The 23,229-nt window shown below is 39.9% G+C and overlaps 1 protein-coding gene across 1 annotated transcript in view; it reads left to right on the top strand.

The window, feature by feature from the left end:
• Positions 1-349: 349 nt before the first annotated feature.
• Positions 350-23,229, top strand: part of Rorb (RAR related orphan receptor B) — a 171,573-nt gene continuing 148,693 nt past the window's right edge. Inside the window, exon 1 of the mRNA XM_032891701.1 lies at positions 350-978. Coding sequence (XP_032747592.1) covers positions 972-978 — 7 coding nt within the window. The 5' untranslated portion in view covers positions 350-971. The remainder of the gene's footprint in view (positions 979-23,229) is intronic.

The raw sequence follows: 23,229 nt of genomic DNA, 5'->3' as shown, positions 1-23,229 counted from the left end.
AAAGAACTGACTGGCCAATGTCCCTTTCTAACTGCTAGAGTCAGAAGTGAACGTCACTCTCAGATCTGCCTCACTCTCCCGGGCGCTCTAGGCTTGGCCCAGATCGGACCTCAGATAGGACCTTCTCTAATTCCCAGTCTGGGTCCGCACATCCTGGGACACCCGAGTCCCTAGCCCCGCCCCCTGTCCCCAAGAGCGTCCCCTCCCCCGCCTTCCCAGCCTCTCCACGCACTGCGGGAAGCTGATTGGCCGTGGTGCTGACAGGAGGCGGGGCCAGGAAGTCCGGCCAAACCCGCCCTCACGTATAAGCCTCTTCTGCGCTCGCTCTCTCCACCTCTCTCCTCTTTTCTCTCTTTGCTCCCTTCCTCTCTGCAACTGAACAGTGAAATTTCACATTGTGGATCCGCTAACAGGCACAGATGTCATGTGAAAGCGCACATGCTCTGCCATCCATGCCGCCTTTCTTTCTTTCCTGTTTCCTTTTTTTCACCCCTTGATAATTCTCCCTCTTCTTTGTAACTAACAAAACCACCACCAACTCCTCCTCCTGCCGCTGCCCTTCTCCTCCTCCTCAGTCTAAGTGATCACAAAAGAAATCTCCGAGCCCGAGGCGGTGGCATTTTCTTTTTAAAGCAAGCACATTGGAGAGAAAGAAAAAAGAAACAAACAAACAAACAAAAGCAAAACAAAACCCAGGCACCAGCCAGCTAGGACATTTTTTTTTCCACCCTGCCTGAAAACAAACAAACAGCCATCAGAAACAGTCATCAGCAACAGCATCAAAACTGTTAGCCTAGCGGCGGCGGCCACCGTCACCCTGTGGCCACGACATCTGCCTAAAGGGATGCTTCTCTCAGCGGAGCAGTTCTTCGCCGACCGCCTTCTTCCCTCGTGCTGAGCGGGATTTTTGGGTTCTCTGGGGTTCGGGCTGGGAGCTTCATGACTACACGGAGCAGGACAGCGGCCACATCATGCGAGGTAAGCAGGCACGCGGGCGCCCAGAGCAGGACAACTCTAGCTAGACCCGGAGCTTTGGGGGAGGGGAGAGCTCTCGGCCCAAGGGAAGAGAGCTTGGCTGCGCGCAGCTCCCCGAGTTCGGTTCGCAGGTGGGACTGCAAATGGAATGGGCTTGGAAAGTTGTGGGAAGGTGTGGAAGGCTCGGGGATTTCGGCAGGACGCGGGAGGGCGCTTTTTTGGAGATGGGGACAGTGCTAATCGCGTCTCCCAGTTCTGGATTTGCTCTGAATCTTTTCTGCGCGTCGCTCTCCGGTGCGACACAGGACAGCACCCGAGAGAGAGCTGGAAGCGGGGTGACTTTGGGTAGAGGCAACTGAAAGCTCGTGCCCCGCCGCGGTCGCTAGCTAGAGGTGAACTCCCTGGCGTATGTGGAGATCACAGTGGGCCAAGCTGCCAGATGCAGGAGCATCCCAGTCTATAGGCGCGTCCTTTTCCAGAAATAGTAAACACGGTATGCTCCCGCGCGCTGGAAGCAGATGCTGATCCTGGACCTTCCTTAGGTCCCTTGCTCTCCGTTCCGCTTCACTCTGGCTGGGCCAACCCCCCCCCACCCACACCCCCAATAAAAAGTTGGTAGGAGAAAGTTCTGGAGAGTGAAGGCCTTATTACTCACATCGGAGAAAACAGGGGCTCAAGCTCTTCTGTGAAATAAAGGACCGAAATGGGAGCTAATGCTAAGTGAACCTTCTGGACAGGACCACTATCGGCAGTGTCCGGTGCGACCTCAGCGCCAAGTGGCCCTCGGAGAAGGCAGAGCTGAGTATCCTGCTCTTACTCCAAGACTGGGAGCTACCCGAGCAGCTGGCCAGAGGGCTTACGGAGTCAATTTGTAGATCTCTGTGGTACAAGTTTCTCGCTCTGTGCTGCAGACCTTTCCCACTTCACAGTAGGACACAATTTCCCTCTTTTCTTAAAGAGGCCACCGGGTGCCCTCCTGACTTGGACATCTGCATAGGTCTGGACACCCAGCGCCTACATCCAGGCTTCTCTTCTTTGATGTATGGTGTTCTTCTGGTGGCTTTTCTCTCTGATTCACAAGTCCCTCCAGAACAAAAATAGGCGACAGTCAACTCTGGACCTTCTTGCATCTTGGACGGAAGTGCTTTTGAGCAGGACACGTTTAGAATAGGGCCCCAAAATACCAATCTCCATCCATCCGGCTGCCTGCTCTGGTGCACTATCCATTCTCCTTTTAGGGAGGATTGGGCATGATGCTCACCCTGGCCATTCTCGAGGAGCCCTGGGCCTGTCTTGACCTTGAAGACATACAGATACTGGGGCCATCAGCTTGAGCCCTGGTCTGTGTAAGACAAAGCAGGACAAAAAGGGATGGAGAGAAGTTCATTACCCGTGGGGACAGGGGAATAGGAGTAAAGGACAAAGGTGTCTTGGTGAGTGTCTTGACTGACCCGTGCACTGGAAGTTAGGATCTTTGTGTGCTTGTGCACAGTGACAACAGCTGATTGTCCCAGTCATGGGAGAGTCACATGCTCCGCTATCCAGATTCTTTCCAGAAACTGTAGTGCAGAAACTAGTGGGCAGAGCGCCTTTACTTCGTGAGAAGTTGGATTTTTCTTTCTCTCTTTTCTGACTCACAACAGGATCTCACACACTCTCCTTTCGGTTTCCTTCACTCCCATCTGAAGCTCCCAGTTAGCAGTTTGACTTTTGCTTCTCCCCCAACCCCAGCAAGACCCCCTCCCATGAACCAGGTTCAAGCCGTCTGAGGGTCAGAAGCCACGTGCCACAGCAGTTGGTCCCCTGCACTAAATGCTGGAGCAGAACTGCATCTGCTCTCAAGCTACAGAGTGTCAAGCAGGGCGCAGCTTCCCTGTGCTTCACCTTGGTCGCGCTGCTCTTGTGGCTGCACTGCCAGGCTCCCTTCTGAGGCACCTGGCTGCTGCCAGTTGGAAGGATTTAACACAAGGGCTAATACCCTATTTATAAGTTAGATATTCGGTGTGAACTCACACCTTTGTCTCACCAGACTGCCCAGGACAGGTCACCAGCTCTAACCCAAGATGACTCTCCTGAGGCAGTCTGGAGGGAACTATTTACTGGTAGAGAAAAAGTCATTAGTCTCTAGCCATTTGCCTCTCTCTTCTCCTGACCTCTTACCATCCCGTTCTCATTCTCTACAATCAAAGAATTGTCCCATCCCAACGTCAGAGGCTGTTCCTTAAAGATGAAGTAAGTCCCTTCAAGATCAGTGGCCAGGATTCCCACTGGGAAGGGGTATAGAGTGGGAGAAGATTCAGGCTATCCACAAGTCTAATAGTTGAACTTGAACTTCAATTAAGAGGTGGGGGAAGGGAGCATCAAATCATCTTTCCCTTTGTGCAGCAGGGCTGCTAAGCTGAGCATATTGGAGCAGACTCTGCCGGGGGAGGAACTGCCATCAAACTTGGCTTTGCCCTTTGCCTGTAAGCATGTTATCTACTCCATGTACCGTACCCTGCCCTGCCATGCACGGTCTCCATTTCCAAGTGGTCCTGTCAAAACTTTGGCTCCAAGGTTTGCTTCTGGCAACGGCAACTGTCCTGAGTCAGGTCAATTTGCCAGACACAAACTGTGTCTAGAACTGAGCAGTCTCCCTGTGGGCCAATTCAACAACCCACCCCCAGGTCAGACTATGCCTTTGCTGAGGGTATTGAAGAGGCTACTTGTGGGGAAGCTCTAGGGGAACAGAGGTGTTAAGAGGCTCTGATACTTCAGTTCATTGCTCTGTCCTGAAGCTGAATCTTCCTGAAGAGGACCCAAGTTTCAGCCACAGACCCCTCTCCCCTAAAGTGGAGGAGACTGCAGCTTGGTGGTCCACAAAACTTTGCTTCCTTTGTCTGGTATGCGAGTGTGTGTGTCTTACAGAGGGGAGAGGGAGTTCCTGTGAGTTTTAAGGATGCTTCTCCTCTTACTTCCTAAAAGGAAACTGCTAGAAAGGGAAGACATAGGTAGGAAAAGAGTGAGGCAGCATGGTCTGGTTTCTCAAGGATCCCTGTTGAGTGGTCTGTCTTGTTTATCACAAAGGAAACGTAAATGGTGGCTTTTCTCCCTGGTGTCTGCATAAAATCCCACTTTCCCAAACAGGAGCCCATTGCCTTTGTAGTCAATAGGTGATAGCCGCTTGGGAGGATTTAACTCTGGTTTTATTCTTGCTGTAAACAAGGAGGGATCTTGGCTTTTTAAAAACTGTGGCTTCTATCTTTCACAAGTAGTAAATTTCTATCACCTACTAAATTAAAAAAAAAAATTCAGCTTGCTAAGATGTAGCCACCCTTAGCTGTAGTAAAGAGATCTGAATATCCTTGCATTTGTTTTCATAAATAAAGTTGTTGCTCTAAATTTTCTCTGCAAGTTCCAATTAAATTACTTACATCAAATATTTCTAACCAATAGTCCACCTACCACACACACACACACACACACACACACACACACACACACACACACACACACAAAAAATGAAAGGTTGCTGAAAGGACTTCTCTGCCAGCACTCCGTTAATTTCTGCCCACTCAGAAATCACGAGTGAACTGTCTTTCTAACAAGAAAATTCATTCAACAGCTTAAAGAAAATTCTTAAGGCTGTGTCTCAAGTACTGTGGAAAAATATATAGCCAAAGAAACCCAAAGTATTACCCTAAATGTCTTAGTACCTCCACCCACCTTGCTCCTCCCTCAACAGCCGTGGTGAACTGTTAACTATTAGGAAACAGAAGGGTTAGACATCTTGGAGCCGAGGTTAGGCATGGTCCACTGTAGCTTGTATATTTAAAAAAAAATCAGTAAATGTAATGATGGGAATTTGAATATCAAGCTTCATAAACAAGAGTCAAAAAATTATAACTCCTTTGTCTGTATTCACCTAAACTTATAAATCCTTAAATTTTCCACCAATGACAATAACTTCTGATCCTTAGAGAATCCTTTAAGGTGGTGTATTCTGTCGCTGTCAGAGTGGTTTATGTTACTGTATAATATAAATAATCCATCATGTTATATTCTTAACCAAATATAAATATTAATGCTAATAATATTTGGTATTGTGTCAAAGACCAAATTAAAAGCCTCAAACGCTATCCATAACTGTATTTACACAGATTATACTTTAAATATGTGTTTCCAACTGACACAACATAATTTTAGAGTAAAAGGGTATCAAAGCACAAAGAAATTATAGGGAAATAGAATTGATCTTCGGTGTATCAAAAGCTTGTAAAAAAAAAAAAAAAACCACTTGTTTCTCTAAAAGTACCAGGACACTATTTAATACAGGTAATTGTTCAACATAAAATGACAAGTAAGTGTTTTAAGACTTGACTTCTCATTTGATAAGCCTGTGTTCACCATTTAGGACGAGAAGACACACTATAGAGCTTTTGTGCATCTTACTTCAGTAGTTCTTAGAAATGCAAGCGTGACTCACAGCACACTAATTAATTTACTTACACTAATAAAGTAGCTCTAATTTAAGGTGAGCATTGTAGCTTTTGATAGATAAATAGTTTTAAATTACTCTAGTAAGCAATACAGTTTCGAAACTGCACATGAAGCTGCTGGGATTCTGAAATTTTATAAAGTATGAGTTTAAATTATGGGTGGTGGCATCAGTGTCACTGTGCATTGGCAACAGTCTGTGACTTACAGTTGAGTGTATCAAAAAAATAAAATAATTTCATCCAATTGAAGACAGATTAATAGTGCATGAGTATGAACACTGAGTAGAAAAGTAACTGAAACTGTATGAAATAATATTTCATTCCAGGAATATAAAGATAGATCCTTAATGTTGCCCCACCTCTGCTTAGTCTACAAATACAAAAGTAATCATTTTTAATTATATTGGCGTTAAGTTGGTTGATGTTAATGAAATACTATCCTGTGATAAAATTTATAGAAAAGTAGATACTAGAGAAGAAATTGTGCTTAAAATTAAATATGTCTTTTTTATTCCTGGATATAGTTCTACTCTCCACCCATTCTTGTCTAATGAGTAAAAATTAGGCCGACTAATGAAATAAGTCGTTAATGATGTAATGAATTATGGCCTTTGATAAAATGAGCACTCTACATAAAATGTATTATTCCTGTAATTTTGCAATCATCTTCCAATTACAGCTTCTTGCAAATATTTAATCTGACTTTGAATAGAATCTCTGACTCAACAGAATCCCTAGCAGATAATAGCAGTCTTCGGAGACGTCTGCTGATGCACGCTGATACGCAATATGTATATGCATGTGCCTATAACCACCCACTCAGACAAAAAGAAGGAATATTTGAGAGCGAAAATCATTTTTATCTCTGCTGTCACAATCTAGGCTTCAAACTCAAACATATTGACAGAAACAGAACAACTTCCCAAGGCATTCAGAAAGGAGACGTGAATGTATGCATCATCTGAGTCGCATAAAAAGGAACGGCTGCTAATAATAATAATAATAATATTAATCTATTTATAAATAATCTCATGAAACTCCATTATGCTACCTAATGGTAATTAGAGGGAAAGGAGATCAAAGAACTGAGGATTGCCAAATAAATAAAATATTCCCTCCCAAATTAAGCAACAAACTCATAGATAACAAGGCTTCTGCCATGCATTTGAAGGATGTCTCCTTTGTAGCATAAGACAAAGGGAGCACAGAGGAATAAATATTGATTGAACTAATCATCTGATGAATAGAAATGAGACTTACCAGTGCACCAATATAATAGACTATGTTAACTAGTTCTTTCATGGCACATATGCTGCCCTTTCAACCCCTGACCTCTTCCATTCAGTTCTTAATGAGGGAAACCACAGGTGTTATAACGGTATTTATGGTGAATCTAGCTAAATATAACGACATGTGGTTAAGAAATGGCATGATGTGTGCATTCCTATAAAAGGAAATACTGTGTTCATAGCATCACAAAAATTATAGTGTACTGCAAACTATATAGAATTTCTGCTTGCCTGGGTAACCTTTAAGATATAGTTACTACATGGTCATCAATATTTCAAGTGGCGCTATGATCCTTGCAATTTTATTAATGCTTATCTGAGGAGGTAAAACTATTATTCGATCTATATTTACCCATGTGCTGTATACTATGCAGAGTAAACCTTTGAAAATGACTCTTGGAAAGTGTAGTATTTTATAAACATGGCATACTTTCTTCTTGGTTAGTGGCTGTTTCAGAAATATTGAAAGTGAAAAATCGTTCCGTAATAATAATTGCATAATAGATTTTATTTAAAACTAAATTATGATATTTTGGTATAGCCACGTTCTTTCAAAAGCCAAAATGAAGACACCAACTTCTGCCAAAATTAGGCTAAAAACTTATTCAGAACTGTGCTCTGAACTTAGGAGGAAATCATTTTGCTTTGACTTAGACACGTGTGTCTTTGCATCGTGACTATGACACCAGTCAGTTAAGCATGCTGACTGTGTCAGTTGCTTTATTAAAATGGGTATTGGCAAATGTCATTTTTGCGTGGTTGCTTGTCATATTATGTGGTCTTGGGTTGTGCTTCTGTAATTTAGAGAAACTATTGACTTTAGCAAAGAACGAGCAGTTTAGCCTGGTTGTTTATTAAATGATGTTTTCGGTAATGAGCCTGCTTATTGTCGAACATTCATGTAAGCAAGCCAACTGTCTTGCTACACAGAGCATGCAGATGATCTGGGATGCCTCCAGAAAACAGTTATACAGACTTTACCTAATGTCAAAGCCTTTTGCACTACACATCTCAAAAAAGGAAAAATTTCAATTATATGGTTTTTAAATTCTGTAAAGTGTATAATCAATCGTCTTTCTTTCGAATGCTGTTACCCCATTACCTGTGACCATGCTGTTACTGTGCTGTGTGCATGTCATAACTGTACAGACACAGTGATTTAGTACTGAGAAAAGTATAATAAACAGTGACCCCAGAATAAGGGGCAAAATAGACTCATTGTTTTCCAAACCGAATTTTTAAATACATTTTCAAGTGGAAATTTACCCTTCTGCTTCATACCTCATAAACCTGATTCTCTCCTGTTCTGAAAACTGTCAAAATGCTGATCATCCTACTTCTAGAAACTCAAGATAAACTTCTCATCTATGAGAAGGAAATTGCTTTCTCAAGGTCGTGTCCGCTGCAACTTTAATTTTAAGGGGAAAAGTTCAAACCCGTCATCTTACATATCCATGTCCATACCAATAGAAATGAATACGCTGTCCACACACATGATTTATGTATTGATCATCTACCCAAGTCAAACTACAGGGCTGGATCCTGACAATGCTCGTGTCGATACAGTGGGCTGTTTGCATGGTCCAGGCCTTGCTCTAGGGAGAACAGAGACAAAATTAGAAAGAGTGAGGAGTCTGCTTGGTGCTCAGGTCTCGCAGGTGAAGTGATTGGTCCTTGCTATGGGTTGGAAAAATGAGACCAAGTCCTGCTTGGGGTTGATCTGCTGATCTGAATGAGGCCTATAAAAATGCCGTGTGGCATATTCCCCAGTTGCCATGAGGAAAGAACTATTGAGAAAATAACACAATCTCCTGTAGAACAAGCATCAGCATTGTCTTGACTATCTCAAGCAATGAGTAAAAACAGAAACCCTGGAGTATTTCTTAGTAATAAAAAAAAATACTGCAGAAGTTTTTCAGTATGGACAAGGTTATAATATTCTGCTGTTGTTCTTTGTTTTAAATTTTATATATTTGAATTAAATAGAATCACAACCCTCCCATTCCTCTTTCTAGCCCCACCCATCTCCCCACCACTCACTCCCCGCCCCCCTCTCAAACTGAAGCTCTTTTCCTCTTATTATTATTGTTACACACATATGTGCGTAATGTGATACTTGTTTTTTAAAAGTACCACAGAGAAAGAAGAAAAGGGAAAATACTGTAATACAGTGCACATATACTTGTTTTTATAAATGAAATTCTTTTTTCCAAATAAGGAAATAGCTGAATATATTGAATTTCATTTTCTTTAATGTTTAAGCTATTATGTGAAAGCAGTGATACCACTCTAGGGAGTGTCTTAGATTACCAGATACCAAGACAAAATCCACCTCCCTAAGAGAGTTTTGTAGGCAGTGGCTGAACCCCCTCCGTCCCCCCCCCAGGTAGTCTTCACAGTCAGGGCTCCTCATTTTGAAATGACAGTTTGCTAGTTCTTATCTTACACATTAGCTCTGCGAGCTTTAGTTAAGTAATTGTGAGTCCTCATCCCAATGTTTAGTCCACTCTGAAACACTGGTCAGATCGAGTTTCTGCATGAAGCTGAAAAGCAGGTCGGTCAGGCTGGGGAGAATTCGCCACAGTAAATGTCACCATTTCAAAGCTGCCAAGCAGCCAAATTGTCCCCACTGCTGGCCAGAACCCCCTGAATTACCAAAAGTGTTGTTTCCAAATTTCTGCCTAGAATTTTGGAATTCTCTGCAGTCCTGAGAAACAGTATGTAGTTTGATACCGTTCGCTAGCTAGAATTTATTAGACTAAGTAAATGTCTTCTGTTTTAACACCATCCAGTGGCATGGTGACTATGGTTGGCCCTTGGTCTGATTATTTCTTGATACTAGAAGAATTCAAAAACTAGTTTAACAACCGGACTGCTTTTTTGGGGCTTCTCTAAAAGGTAGAAAATTAGAAAGCCACTCTATTTTGTAATATATTTGAACAGTCATTTCAGAAGACAACTGATTTCCTGGATATTTCGTGCAATTGCTCTCCAGTCCACTAATGTCTAGTGACAGTGGACATGTGCTCTCTTCTGGGTCGTAAATGCAGAGTGAGTCCCCAGAAAACAATGCAATTGCTTGTAACAGAAATGTCTTTTGTTCGTTTGTGTATTTAACTTGTTAGAAAATATACCTAGTACTTTGAACTAATTAATAGGACCAAACTAATATTCTGATCTGTTCATTAAAAGGACTGCTTAAAAGGCAACCTTATTAACTAGGATCTGAGTGTGTCGTTCTTTGTAATCAATGCTCATAACATCGGGTCGCTGTGTTATTTCTATTTGCCTAAATGGTATAGTGAAACTGGTTACTTGAAAAGCTCCGTTTAGAATGTTAAATGGAACATGTCTAAGGAATGAACTTACAGAGTACAGTTTAATAGTACTTCATTAGCATGGAATTCAGTATTGGAAATTTTCCATTTTTTACTCTATAGTTTATGACAAAACAAACACTCGGATCATATTTTTTTCACCCAGCAGCTGTTGGTTTCTAGATTTCAGAACCAAACAATAACACAAGTTGAAAACACTTAGACATGTTGACTTCCTAATGAATTACTTGCTATTATTATCGTTGTTAAATAAAATAACAAAATTATTACACAGAACGTTTTCTGTTAACTTGTACATACGTTGTGCCTGGCACGTGCAGAGGAATTAAACACTTTTAAAGAAGAGAAGAAGCCTCCGTCCAAATTCCCACAGTCGTTAAATATGAGCAAATGCCGCACAGTCTGGTAGCACAGAGGAACATTTGCTGGAAAAACATGTCATATCTTTAAGGTATGGTGCTTCCTGGAAATAATTTTCTTTCTACAAAACAAAGCATTTTAGATATATTACCTGGAGGATTTAGGGTCTCAATATGTTAATTTATTAGTTTACTCTAAAATTAAATTGAAACCAAACAGTATAATATATTGGAATCCCTTCCTTTCAAAACTGACTATATTTTAAAATGAGATTAATTCTTACCACATTAGTCCTTGCATATATATTTTCACTATTAAAAAAGTGTTAGAGACCAAAGAAATGGGACTTTTGGAGTTAACCACGCCAGGGACAATTCAAAATGCAAATGTTAAGAATACGAATGAGTTTGTGTGAATCTCCTTCTCCATTGTGGTTTTGTTTCAATTTGTTTACTAATGTTACTGAAGATGAATTCTGGCTGATGCTCAAATCAGAATAAATGAGCATTTATGTTGTTATTTTACAACATGTTGTTTCATAAATAAATTGATCCTGAGTTATTTCTGCCAAAATGATGTTGTATCCACTTTCTCTTTAGTGATTTTTGCAGTTGTCTAGCACAGTTCACTTGAGTGTTGGTTTAAAGTCAGAGACAAACCTTTTTCTCATGACACAATAGCTAAAAAGGAAAGTTGTGCACACTTCTATGTTATAAATCAGATTACAGAGCACTTAATATGCATAAGACTGCAGCCTCCAGGTAACTCCCTCAAGCCAAAGGAAGGAGAGAAAGAAAAAGGCAGAAAAGGAAGAAGAAAGAAAGAATCTTTAAGAATCATCAGATAATATTCACAAGAATGTTTTAAAAGTTACTTAAAATTTCCTTGAAACAAAGTTCTCTTTTTCAAAAAAATAGTTCTGTTTTTAATAATCTTCACTCTGATCTTATAGGCCATTCTGTTTTTGTCACCTCTACATGTTTAGTACATTTTACTAATAAATTACACATGATAATTAATCACTTGCTAGATATGAATATAAACTTTGCTGCCATTGGATTATGATATCCATTAAGATGTTTTCATTAAAACCCTGGCCACTGTGAGTATCACATGATGAAGAATCACATAATGAAACTATTCGTTCGATTACAGTGTACCCTTGGGAAAACATAGTTCTCACAGTTTTTACTCCCTGAATAATCATGATGTTATTTACCAATATGAGGAAGAATTAGACTAGGTATTAAAAAAAAAAGCCACTTCAAGTTCTGACTGGACACTGAGTAGCCAAGATAATAATGAATCCAAAGTGACAACAGTATTTTCTTTCTATAATTATTCCATTGGAGTTTTCAAATATATATAATTTCATAAACTCACAATATGAATTAAAAATATATGATTTTAGTATATTGTGTATTTTGTTTTCCCATTGAGAATCTATACTGACTCTGAAGAGACAAACTTGTGGAAAATATCTCTGAAGCTTTTGGTGACTGGTTATGTCATTCTCCTCTGCTCAGTTCCCAATGTCTCTTTCAGTCTGAGATAAATGTGTCTATTTGTTCCCAAACTCATCAATTATCCATCTTTAATGCCTGTAAACAAGAGGGAAGTTTCTCCTTAGGCAGAAATATTTCAAACAAAGCGATGGGCTGAAAACCCTGGCGTGCCTCCACTTAACCCTCCTGACCTGCATTCACCTTGTCTGCTCACTAATATTGGCACCAGTGTCCCCTTCCTGTTCTTCCATGCTCCTTTATACAAGATATTTCTTAAGGTAAAGTCTCCATGCCATTAGTAAGGTGCCATATCTAATTGTTCCCACCAATATAAAAGGGAAAGCCAATTACATTCGATATTAATTCTACAGAAATGCAAAGTTCCTCTCCTTCCTAACAACATTGCAATTTAATTTGTTTTGCATTTTGGCTGAGACAGAATGCACCTTACGTGAAGCTATCATTTATGTGATTAATTTTTACGCTTTCAAATTAAGTCCATTTCTGTTCCTTTAAAGGCATGATTGTGAGCCCTGCTGTTATTGATTTTTTTTCAGGCTTCCTTGGTGTAAACTGTACTGTACAAAGGGTGGTGTGAAATGTTAGCACTGCCCTGTTATTTATTCTTCGGGACAGTAATTGATCACATTATATAATGATGCTGACTCCTGTAGTCATCCTAATTTGCCCGGAGATACTATTCAAAGGAAACCTGCACACACTGGGTCATTCTCATCTCCTGTTTGCTTTCTACTTTGTTTAATAGTAACAGGTTAGAAGAGACTGTACCCTCATCTCAGGGGACCCTCTTTGTTTTGCTTTATGTAAAATACCTTCTGAAATAGCACTCTTTCAAAGACAATGGCGCTCTTCCTCCAAATCATTAATTCTGTCACCAGACTCGGGGCTGCTATTAAGGAAAATTCTGGAAACGTTTTTAAAAAGAACTAACTATGTAAAGCTGAGAGGAGCTGACAGATGCAGTCTCATCCCCGTATAGATGTAACAGCAGGAAAAAAAAATAGTATAATAATATCTTGCTTGTTTCTTGCTCTGTAGCTCCCAACCAGCTTATGTAGATGCTATCTTGACAGCCCACTCAGCAATATTGTGAGATGTGTAAGACAGGTATGCAGAATAATAGGTGTTGGGGACGAGAGCCTAGGCAAACTCTCCAAAGTAAATAGAATGCTCTACAAAACAACTTAAGCCGCCAACTACTACATCTCCAACCAGCCCTAAATTTAAAACAGTAAGCATCTGGTTCTTTAAAGGAAAAAAAAATGGCTAATGAACACTTGGGAGAGAAACGCAGATTCAAGTATTAGAGAGGTTAAGCAGTAGACGCTTCCTTTCTGCCTGTCATGTGACAGCAGTGATGGGTTGAGAATCGGTGTCCACGTGTGCCATGGCGGTGGTTTAATTACATTAGCACGACCTATGACACCCACGCTCCTGATAGTCTAGTCCTTTTCCTTCGTTTTGTTCCACTGTGTCCCTTCCCCGTGCTTTCTGCCCGTGATTTTCATCCACTCTTCCACTGGCTCGGTGACTTCTCCTGGGTTCCTCTTACAAACTGACAAACTGGAGAGCTGGGCATTTACAGACACTGTTCTGAAGCGTCCTGATAACTGAGCAGAGCTGGACTTTCTTTTCAAAGCCCAGAGGTGTGAATTTCGATAATTCACCTATGGATGTGGAAATGTGGAACATTTATACCCATCTGGGTATTTGTGTGTAACGAACACTCACATGTATAAAAGTTTTTAATATTTTAAAAAGCATAGTCTTTGTTCCAGCAACTCACCTTTTTGGAATCTTCCCAAGGGGAAAACAAACTAAAGGGCAAGTTGCTTCACTAATGATGATCACAGCCTTCTCGTGGGCCTTGCGGTGATTTGGGGAAGACTTTTCTGCACTCCCATTAGGACAAAGCCTTCATTTCTGTACATTCGCTCTGCATGTGTTCGCTTTTGTCAAACATTCCACGTACCTCACTAGCGTTAACTGTGTGTGTGTAACTGGTAACATGCTTTAGAACTTGGGTTAAAATGAAAAGAAAAAGTCTCTTTGACCAGACTAAACCTGAACACCAGTAAGAAAAGTTGTAATGCAACCATTTGAGATATAGTATCCAGCTTGCATAAAATGCCTAAAACCAAAATAGAAAGAAAAAAACTCATCTGGATTCTAAGATTTTATTTATTTATTTTTGTTTTCTTCTTTCTATTCTTTTCTATACCTTCACATTTTTAGACACAAAGTCAATGTGGATCGTTTTAAAGCAAGAACGTAAGCACTCTCTCATAGTAGTAAATAGTATTCTTTCAGGGTCACTGTGTTTTAGCTTAACTGTTAGCCTGCAGTACCTAGCAAGTTGGTTAAAAATGAATTCCTAATGGGTCCTTCAGGAAATTAACTCTGTCATTCTTTTTCTAACATTTATCAAATAACCATAGCTTAGTGGACTATTACACGCTAGGCACTATACTAAATGCTGATGTATACGCAGAACAGAATCATCCCATGCTCTAAGACATTTATTCTTGTCTTCTTGAAACACATATGCTACAATGAAGAAATAAGTGCTGGAAATAAAGAAACTAGGAGGATAGCGAGGGGAGGGGGTGAAGAAGAGGAAGAGGAGAGGATATCCTAGAACTTTCTCAATCCATAAACAAAGCCCTATTAAGCTCTTGTTGGGTGAACTAACACGCATGCCTCTTTATACCTCTGAAGGTTTGTATTAATTGGAAAAACACATTACATCAAATGCAGGTGCAAAGACCAGGATCTTCATATATCAGCTTTCCTCCACTTCTGTCTGTTTGAACGTCCCGTGATATCCCAACAACATACGTCGGCTTTGCAATGCTAGGAATGTTAAAATACCAACCAACATTGACAGGCTTGGGTGTCATAGAATAAGAAGTGAGAAAAGTAAGTGATTCCTACACATGGCACTTGGAAAGCATTTTAAATATTCATGTGCTCTGAGGTGGTGAGGAATCCCAATTCACCCTTTAGATGGCTGGAAGCTCAGTGGTATTTAGTATTTAAGGCCAAACTCAATGATCTTCACCTCCAAGGTAGTCATCGTATATGAATAATAACAGTTCCAGGACAGTGGTTTCAAGTAGGGAGCAGGGAAATTTGGGACCAGGGAAATATGTTGGAAGAAGGATGCAGACTTTGCCCCACTCCCAGGAAACAGGGGTAATGTCTAAAGATGAATTTGACTGTGACAGTTAAGGTGGGGTTCTGAACATCTCCTAGGTAGAGGCCAAGAATAACAATGAATATTACACAGCATATAGGAAAGCTCATAGAGTAAATGATTATCTTTCCATACAAATGACCAGTCGTATGAAGACAGCCAGCCGCAGAAGTATGGAAAAGGTCTCTGAACAGTGTGTCTTCCCACACCGTATTTCTTGGAAAGGCTGCAACTTTTCCACCACCACCACCACCCCCCGTCCCTACATAATAACTCTATTGCCACCCCTAAGAAAAACTGAGCTTCGCTCATTCTAGGAATTTCAAAATGTGAAGCCTTCTACTGTGTTAACAAGAAGGGTCATGCAAACATCGATTCCGGTGCTGAGATAATGAATGTTTTAACAAATGAACGAGATATTCTTTTGCAAGTCCGATGGCTTTTATTTCTTTGCTTCCTACCAAATTGAAAAGAAACTGTTAAGCCTGTCACTCCGATCATTCAAAATAGCTTTTGGTGACAGAATACTATATTATAACTTGAAACATCAACTTTAGAAGGGGCTTAAAGATACAAGTGTATGAGTTCAATTACGAAGGCTCTACTTTCTTCTCTATAGTTATATAAATTGGACTTTTATTAGTGGGGATGATGATAAGCCCCACTATTATTTTGGTACTAATAGTCAAATATAAGTACCAGAAATAAATAGAGGGCAAAAGTCCTTTGCAACCTAAAAGACTGATTTTCTTTAAAATTATTTTTTTGTATTTAATAATGTAAAATTACACGCCCTGCCTTTTTATCAGTTGTGTCTAATGCTAATGATAATTATAAGTTTTCAATAAGAAGAAACTATATCCCAAAATCAGTATTCACAGTGAAAGTATGTTAAATTAACGCATGTTTTTATTACAATAAAGTTACAGCCTAGGGGTTAAATAAGAGGGTTGAACATGGAAGTTTTGACAAAACATATATGAAAGTATGACTTCCAGGAGAAAAGTAGATATGTGTTTTATCCTCAAATCTATGATATGAATATCAAAATATTGTGAAACTCAATTTCACTGGCATATTTAAAGAATAATTCATCAATTTTACTTCAGAATATAAAACCTAAAATTCCTCGGAAATTGCATTCTTTGAACTTGTATTATGCAGGCCATAAAGTTTGTTTCTATGGTCATACCAGGGTGGAAGAGAATGCTCTGCCCTAAGGCCTAGAACATCTATCCCATAGTCACCTGCCATATTTTCCCTGGTTCGTATGAACCAAGCATCCTAACTGATCAGTGCAATACCTGGGCAACTATTTCACCCTCAGAATGGTTGCCCATTTTCAAGGGGCTAGCTTTTTCTTAACCAGGCACAAACATATCAGTCTTTGGACGATAAGCAACTGCTTATTTTCACTCATGTATTTAAGCCCTTATTATTATGAATAATCTCCAACCACAGAACAATCATCAATGAGCAAAAAGAACCACTAGACTGAGAGAGTAGGAGCCAGCGTATTCTTCTAGACTATTCTGAATATCCTGTAAGTCCCATTAGTAAGTGCTTTAGACTTAGCGATTCATGCAGCCTCCATGGCTCTCACCACAGCTTACAATGTTAGAACTTCGCAAAGTGGCCATAGGCCAAGCTCAACAACTCATTTATCATGGCTGTGTCCCAGTAAAGTATTATTTGCAGATGGGTGGGCTAGATTTAGGTGGACAATTATTTGCTGACCCCAGCAATTAACTGTTAAAGCCCTAAAGATAGGATATATGTCTAAATTTGGTGTTCTTATCTCCTGAATCAATAAATATTCAATGGGTACACAAATTTAAACCTTAAGAAGGTATTCAAACTATGTTGAAATACAGTGAATGATTGAAAATAATAAAAAAGTCCCAAACAATATATCTTAGACATTCAAAAGTGCTTCTTTGGCCACTGACAGTGGGATAAGCTTGGCATGCGTTACTTATGTGGTCCCTGCATAGGAAACACTCAATCATACCTCAAGAATAATGTTTCACACATTTTCCTTGATTATATTTTGTATCATTTGGACCAGCACCAAGACTAAATCTGTACATATCTATCATAGTTAACCGAAGCATTAATTATGGTTGACAAAAGGTAAACAAAATATCGGGCAATTAACAAAACAAATACCAAATATTTGGCAGGTCTAGAATACTTTAGATCATTGTAGGTGATCCACTGAAGGGCATTTGTTTGCAAGCAATTCTATACAGCACTTCTTACCTTCAGGGTTCGGATGGAATTCCTGATGTAATTTTGATATAATTCCAGTAACAATTAGTTACTGGGTTAATCATTGTAGCAAATGGATGATTTTTAAAAAGGTATCTGTTCCTGGTCTATCTGACGGATGAAGAAGCTGAGATAAGGAAAAGTCAGGGCGCCTGTCCCAAGTCACACACCAAGTAAGTGCAAATCTCTCTCCTACATCTCTTGCCTTTATTCTTACCCTTCACCAAATGCCTTTCTTGATAATAAATCCTCGAGCTTCTAAAATAAAAGGTCTGAATGGATAGCTCTCAGTAAAACACAAGATGGCACTACAAATGATACATAAAAACTTTACCATCTAGAGGAGTATAGGAAGTAGGTAGAAGCCCCTATAGTTAAGGAGAAGGTTATCAGAAGCATCCAATATCCAGTTATGTTCAATCACTTCTCAATAAAAGATACATATATATATATATATATATAATATATGTATGTATGTATAGTGTGTGTGTGTGCGTGTGTATTCATTTTCAGTAAAATATCATATTGACCTCTCCTAGGGTACCAACAATAATCGCAAGCATCGAAGTGGGGTTCTAATCTTTCACTGGTGTATCAATTTTCTGACCTTCAAGGGTGTATGTGTGTGTTTCAAGTATATATAAATAATAACTCTATTCTAGTGTCATTGTTAGGGCTAAATTAATTGCAAATATTATCCAATACAGAGGGAGGACAGAGACGTCGTACCTTATTAGAGTTTCTTGTTGCTTTTTTCGGTTAAACATGAAATGTGAAATGCTGTAACCTCCAGACACTTATGGGAAAACTCAAATCACAAACTGATGTTTCCCAATTGGGGAGTGTTTTCAACTTGTATGAGTTTTCCAAGGGCGGTCTCGGGAGGAAGTAGAGGGCTGCACAAAGAGTCTAGCTTAAAGATACCAAAATGGCAAAACAGGAAGGTGTTTTTGTGTATGCTGGGACACACTTAGATTGCTGTTGGAGATTAATTTAATGTGCGAACTTTTCATTGGAAAGGAAATTTATGTGCACATGTAAAAGACAAACTCTTAAGTCTTTAAACCTCATGCATTTGGGGAAAAATCAAATAGAAGGACTTGGAACCTTCATCTGCACAGTGTCTGCAGGCTGAGCTGTACAGCCATTAGCTCCTCCAAACCCATATTTTACAGAGCATCTTATTCACACATAGCAGGTCCGAACACACAACTGAAGGTTTAGTCTCATGCTTACTCACAGTTTTTAACATTCTGCCAGGAAAAAAAAAAATAGATGCACCATTACCAGGTAAATTACAGCTTGCCCATATTCAATCTAGTGAATGCTAGGCCTGGTGTGTGTGTGTGTGTGTGTGTGTGTGTGTGTCTGCGTGCGCGCGCGCGCGTGCGCATTATGGACTGTAGAAGAGTTGTTGGATCTTTCTGGGAAGCATTTTCCGTTTTCACGTGGAGGGATATTATTTTCAAATAATTTCCACATAGCCTTTGGAAAATCCTCCAAGAATTTAAAACAGCTAACTCTTTTCTCTTGCTCCTACCGAAAAGCATGCCTCTGATTTGAAAAACTCAAATTTTCATCTAGGTCTACTCTCAAATGTACACTTGCAAATGCTCAGACAATTGTTCTTAACGACTTCAAATTTTCACATCATTTATTCCTAAAATAAGCAAGATATTTTTCTTTTTGTCCTTTCTTTCTTCCTTCCTTTCTTTTTTCCTTTTTCTCTCTTTTTTGTAATGTAGAGCTGGGGGTTAAGCCCAAGGTCTACCCAAGCTTATGCACACTCTCTCACAGCTCCAGCCAACATTACTTTGTTTTTGTTTTGTTTTGTTTTGTTTCTGCTGTTGAACAAAGAAGGGGAATAATACCCAGATGTAAGTTGTATAACTTATGTTACCTACATACAAGTTTCCTTCAGCCAAACCTTGTTGCATAATTATGATCAAATGGAACCAGCTAGGCTGAGGGCATCCTGACTGGTTCAGATGTTAGCACCTTGGGAAGAGCTACAAACCTTCCTTCTCAAGTGGATCCTATTTTGGAACACAAGATTTGATATAAATAAAAGTCACAATGATTGAATGGCCTTTGATAAGCTTATGTTTGTCACCAGAAGAAATAGTTAATGGACATTTTTAATATAAAAACATACTAGCCCATTTCCCTTAAAAGCAGTGAAGCATTATTTTATTTTAAAATGTTCAATTTCTTAAAAAAGAAAGAAAGAAAGAAAGAAAGAAAGAAAGAAAGAAAGAAAGAAAAAAGAAAGGAAAAAGAAACAGGGAGAGTGCAGGGCAGATTTTTTATTCAAACTGTGTCTCCAAGTTAAATGAACTTAAATAAAATCTTATAAGTGGGTAATATGTAATATAAAATAAAAATAAATTGTAAGGTCCAAGTTCCTCTGGAAATGTTTCAAAATTTTTGTTTTATTTTGTTTTTTTGTTCTCACCATAGCTAACTACAAATGAAGAATTACTGTAGGAAACATGCTGTGGTGTTTGGGATGTGTGTTCTCAGTTAATTATCAGAAAACACCTCTGAACTAAGTAACGTTTTAATCCATTTACACCTGAGGAAAACCTACAGTAATCTGTCTGAGATCAGACGGAGCAGTACATGGGAAGGTAGGGATGAATCTCCTCACAGCTGGGCTCTCCACATCACTCAGCCCTGGCCTCAAGGTGATTCCAGTTAACCACCCCGCCATGGGTCTTCTTGTTTTAGCCGCCCTTCCAAGGATTCAACCCGGGCTGCAGCTAATGCTCTGGTTCATTTTCCTCCATGAGCTGTGTGTGCTACTATGGGTTACCTCCTCGGCACCTGCAAAGAGACACGTGGAGTTTGGGAGTTAGCATTTAACATCACCAAAAAGCCTACCTTTTATCTAATTTACATTCGAACAAATATCAACAAATAAATATCCAATAAACCTGGCCCAGACAAATTGTCTTGGGATATATTATCCAATATTGGCTCATACTCAAGCGTAGGCAGAGTTCAACACACAGACAGTGTTCTAGAGACTCAGTGGAAAAAAAACTCTAAGATTTAAATCAATCGGCATTTTTGCCAGCTGCGGATCCTGGATCCCAACTTCTCATTTCAAAGAAAATGTGCGGTGAAATTATCCCCAAGCTCTCTTTCAGATCTCATCAATAGAATCACATCCCCTCTTAGAGATATATAATTTCATATGAATGGTATGTTTGCTCCGTGCATGTATGTTTGCTCCCATTTGTCTGCCTGGTGCCTGTAGAGGCCAAAGAAGAGTATCAGATCTCCTGAAAAGGGATTAGAGTTGTGAGCTGTGTGTGGGATTTGAACCCAAGTCCTCGGGAAGATCAACCAGTCCATGCTCTCAACCACCGAGCCACCTGTTCAGGTCTAGAAAAAATACTTCAATTGCGTTGTTACAGGGGTTTGTTTTGGGTTGTTTTCTTCTTTAAGACAGACGCTTTTTAAAAACTGTCCAAATTCCAACAAGCTTTTACAGCCCTAACACTGTAGGATTCCTAAATTCTGAAAGAGGATATTAGTCCCAATTCTTGAATGTATGTAAAGTAAACCCCTTTTGTGCCTTGTTAGATTCACAATGGGTTCTCAAGGTATCGGACCTTACAATGTAGCCGCGTTTGTTAAAACTACAGAGGTTAGGACCGCATCTTAGTCTTGACGTGCCCACCTCATTGAGTTTAGCATCCTTTACAGCCTCATAAAGGATCCTAGAGTTATTTCCCAAGAACACATTTTCTCTAGGAAGACCAGAGCACTTGAATGATCCTTTTCTCCCCTCCTGACAGAGCTAAGACAGGCATAGAAAGGTTGTGCTGATTAAAGATGTCTAAGCCCTGGACGATTTGGCCGAAAGCTGTCTGGAGTGTGGTGTGCGCGTGCGCCTATTGGAGGTATTTAGAGACAGAAGTCAGGGTGGGTAGCCTGTGCAGGAGACAGGGGAACTCAATGAAGGGAGACACTTTAGCCTCTCCTTCAAGTACATCTCCCTCCTGAGTGCATTTACTTCCATCACAATGGACTAGAGGAGATCCTTGCTCGGTGGTGCAGAACCCTTGAGATCTAATTTAGCTTTTATAGGAAAATCAAAAGGAGAGACGGCACAAGAGCAAGCGAACAGAACAAAGATATGAGTTTGTACGGAGAATATTGATACTTGTGGACTGCTTCTGTAACTCCTTTGAAAGAAACTGTCTAAGTAAATGCTGACTTGGACTTTTCTGGAAAGGAAAGCCGAGCTCTACCTGTTCGGCCACGCAGGACCTGACTGGTTCAGTACCAACAGCCTGAGCTCCCTGAGGCTTGGCTTCATTGATTTTGATGCTGTAAAGGTCAGAAAACATTTCTGAAAAAATAAAATTTCGTTTTTAATGTCTTAAATGTGCCCCCCACCCCAAGAATCTTAGAAATAGGAAAGTTTGAAAAATGCAAATCAAAAATACACTAATGTCTGCACCTTCTGGATATGAATGTATGGATACATACATACATACATACATACATACATACATACATACATACACACACATACATAAATACACACATACATATATACACACAGATATACATACATACGTACACACATAGACACACATATGTGTATTGTGTGTGTGTATGTATGTGTGTCTGTGTGTGTATGTGTTTTACATTTCACAGCAATTCTCAAGAACTCCAGTGCATCCTTTGTTTGCTGCAGGTCAATTAAAATATCTCTGAAAAGCAGAAACAATCTTCGCTATGTATTGTTCTCGAAGAGTGAAAGGCCATTTTTTGCTAACAGCTATTGGAAAGAAGACACTGAGACTTAGGAAAGCAGAAAAAAAATCCTTCCATTTAAGAATTACACAGACAATAAAGAAAGACATTTTTCCTCAATATTACATCCAAAAAAAAAGGGTGGCATAGCCCAGCAGAGAATGAGAGAGCCAAGACCAGAACCCAGACATTCTTATTCATTCTCATGTGTTGCTTGAAGTCTAATAAACTGTTGTTCCCAAGCAGTCTTTACCACACAAATACAAAGTTGTTAGTGCAAAGAGCCTAAATTACTTTTGTAAGTGAGTGTTAGGACTGTATTAGAATATGACATTTAAAACAAATAAAAGGGAGAAGAAAGAGAAGCTAAAAATATGGAATTTTGAAGTCAGATGCTTCTGGGTGCACTAGCCTAATGAATCTCAATTTTCTTGCTTGTCCAATAGGAGAAGGAGACCTACTTCGTTGGATAGATGCGGGAGTTAAGTGGAGCAATACGTGTCAGAGTTAGCAGATACTTCATGGGTTGTGATATCACGTGAAAGTCAGCAATCATGTATGTTTGTGCTTTACAAGCTGGCCTGAAGCAGCTACCTGGCATCTAATTTGCCATTCACATTGCTGGCCGGCTGCCTCCTACATACTGAGAATCCACATGCAGGTCTGTTGATTGTGTATCTTGCCTGATAGGAAACTGAAACATATTCTCTTACCTTAAAGCATTTCAAACCCTAGCCTACTTACTATCTATAGCTACAGGTCTGTAAGACACAAAGAACAATTGGGAAAGTTTTGTGGTTCGAATAATTAATCAGGTTGAGGTGTTAATCTGAGCCAATAATCTTCATGGAGCAAACCTATATTTAGTTTACTAGACAACGGGATGCTAACTGACATTCTCTAGTTGCTAGAAAGACTCACAGAGCACTTTCCAACCCTGAAAATTCTGCCAGAACTACAACTTAAGGGTACCTGTGCATTACTTATCAAACCCAAGCCAAAGCTCTTGTTCCGATTCTGAGA

The sequence above is a fragment of the Rattus rattus genome, chromosome 2, assembly GCF_011064425.1.
Source record: "Rattus rattus isolate New Zealand chromosome 2, Rrattus_CSIRO_v1, whole genome shotgun sequence".
Lineage (NCBI taxonomy): Eukaryota > Metazoa > Chordata > Mammalia > Rodentia > Muridae > Rattus > Rattus rattus.
Note: the sequence above shows the minus strand (reverse complement) of the source record. Positions and strands in the feature narration are given on the sequence as shown.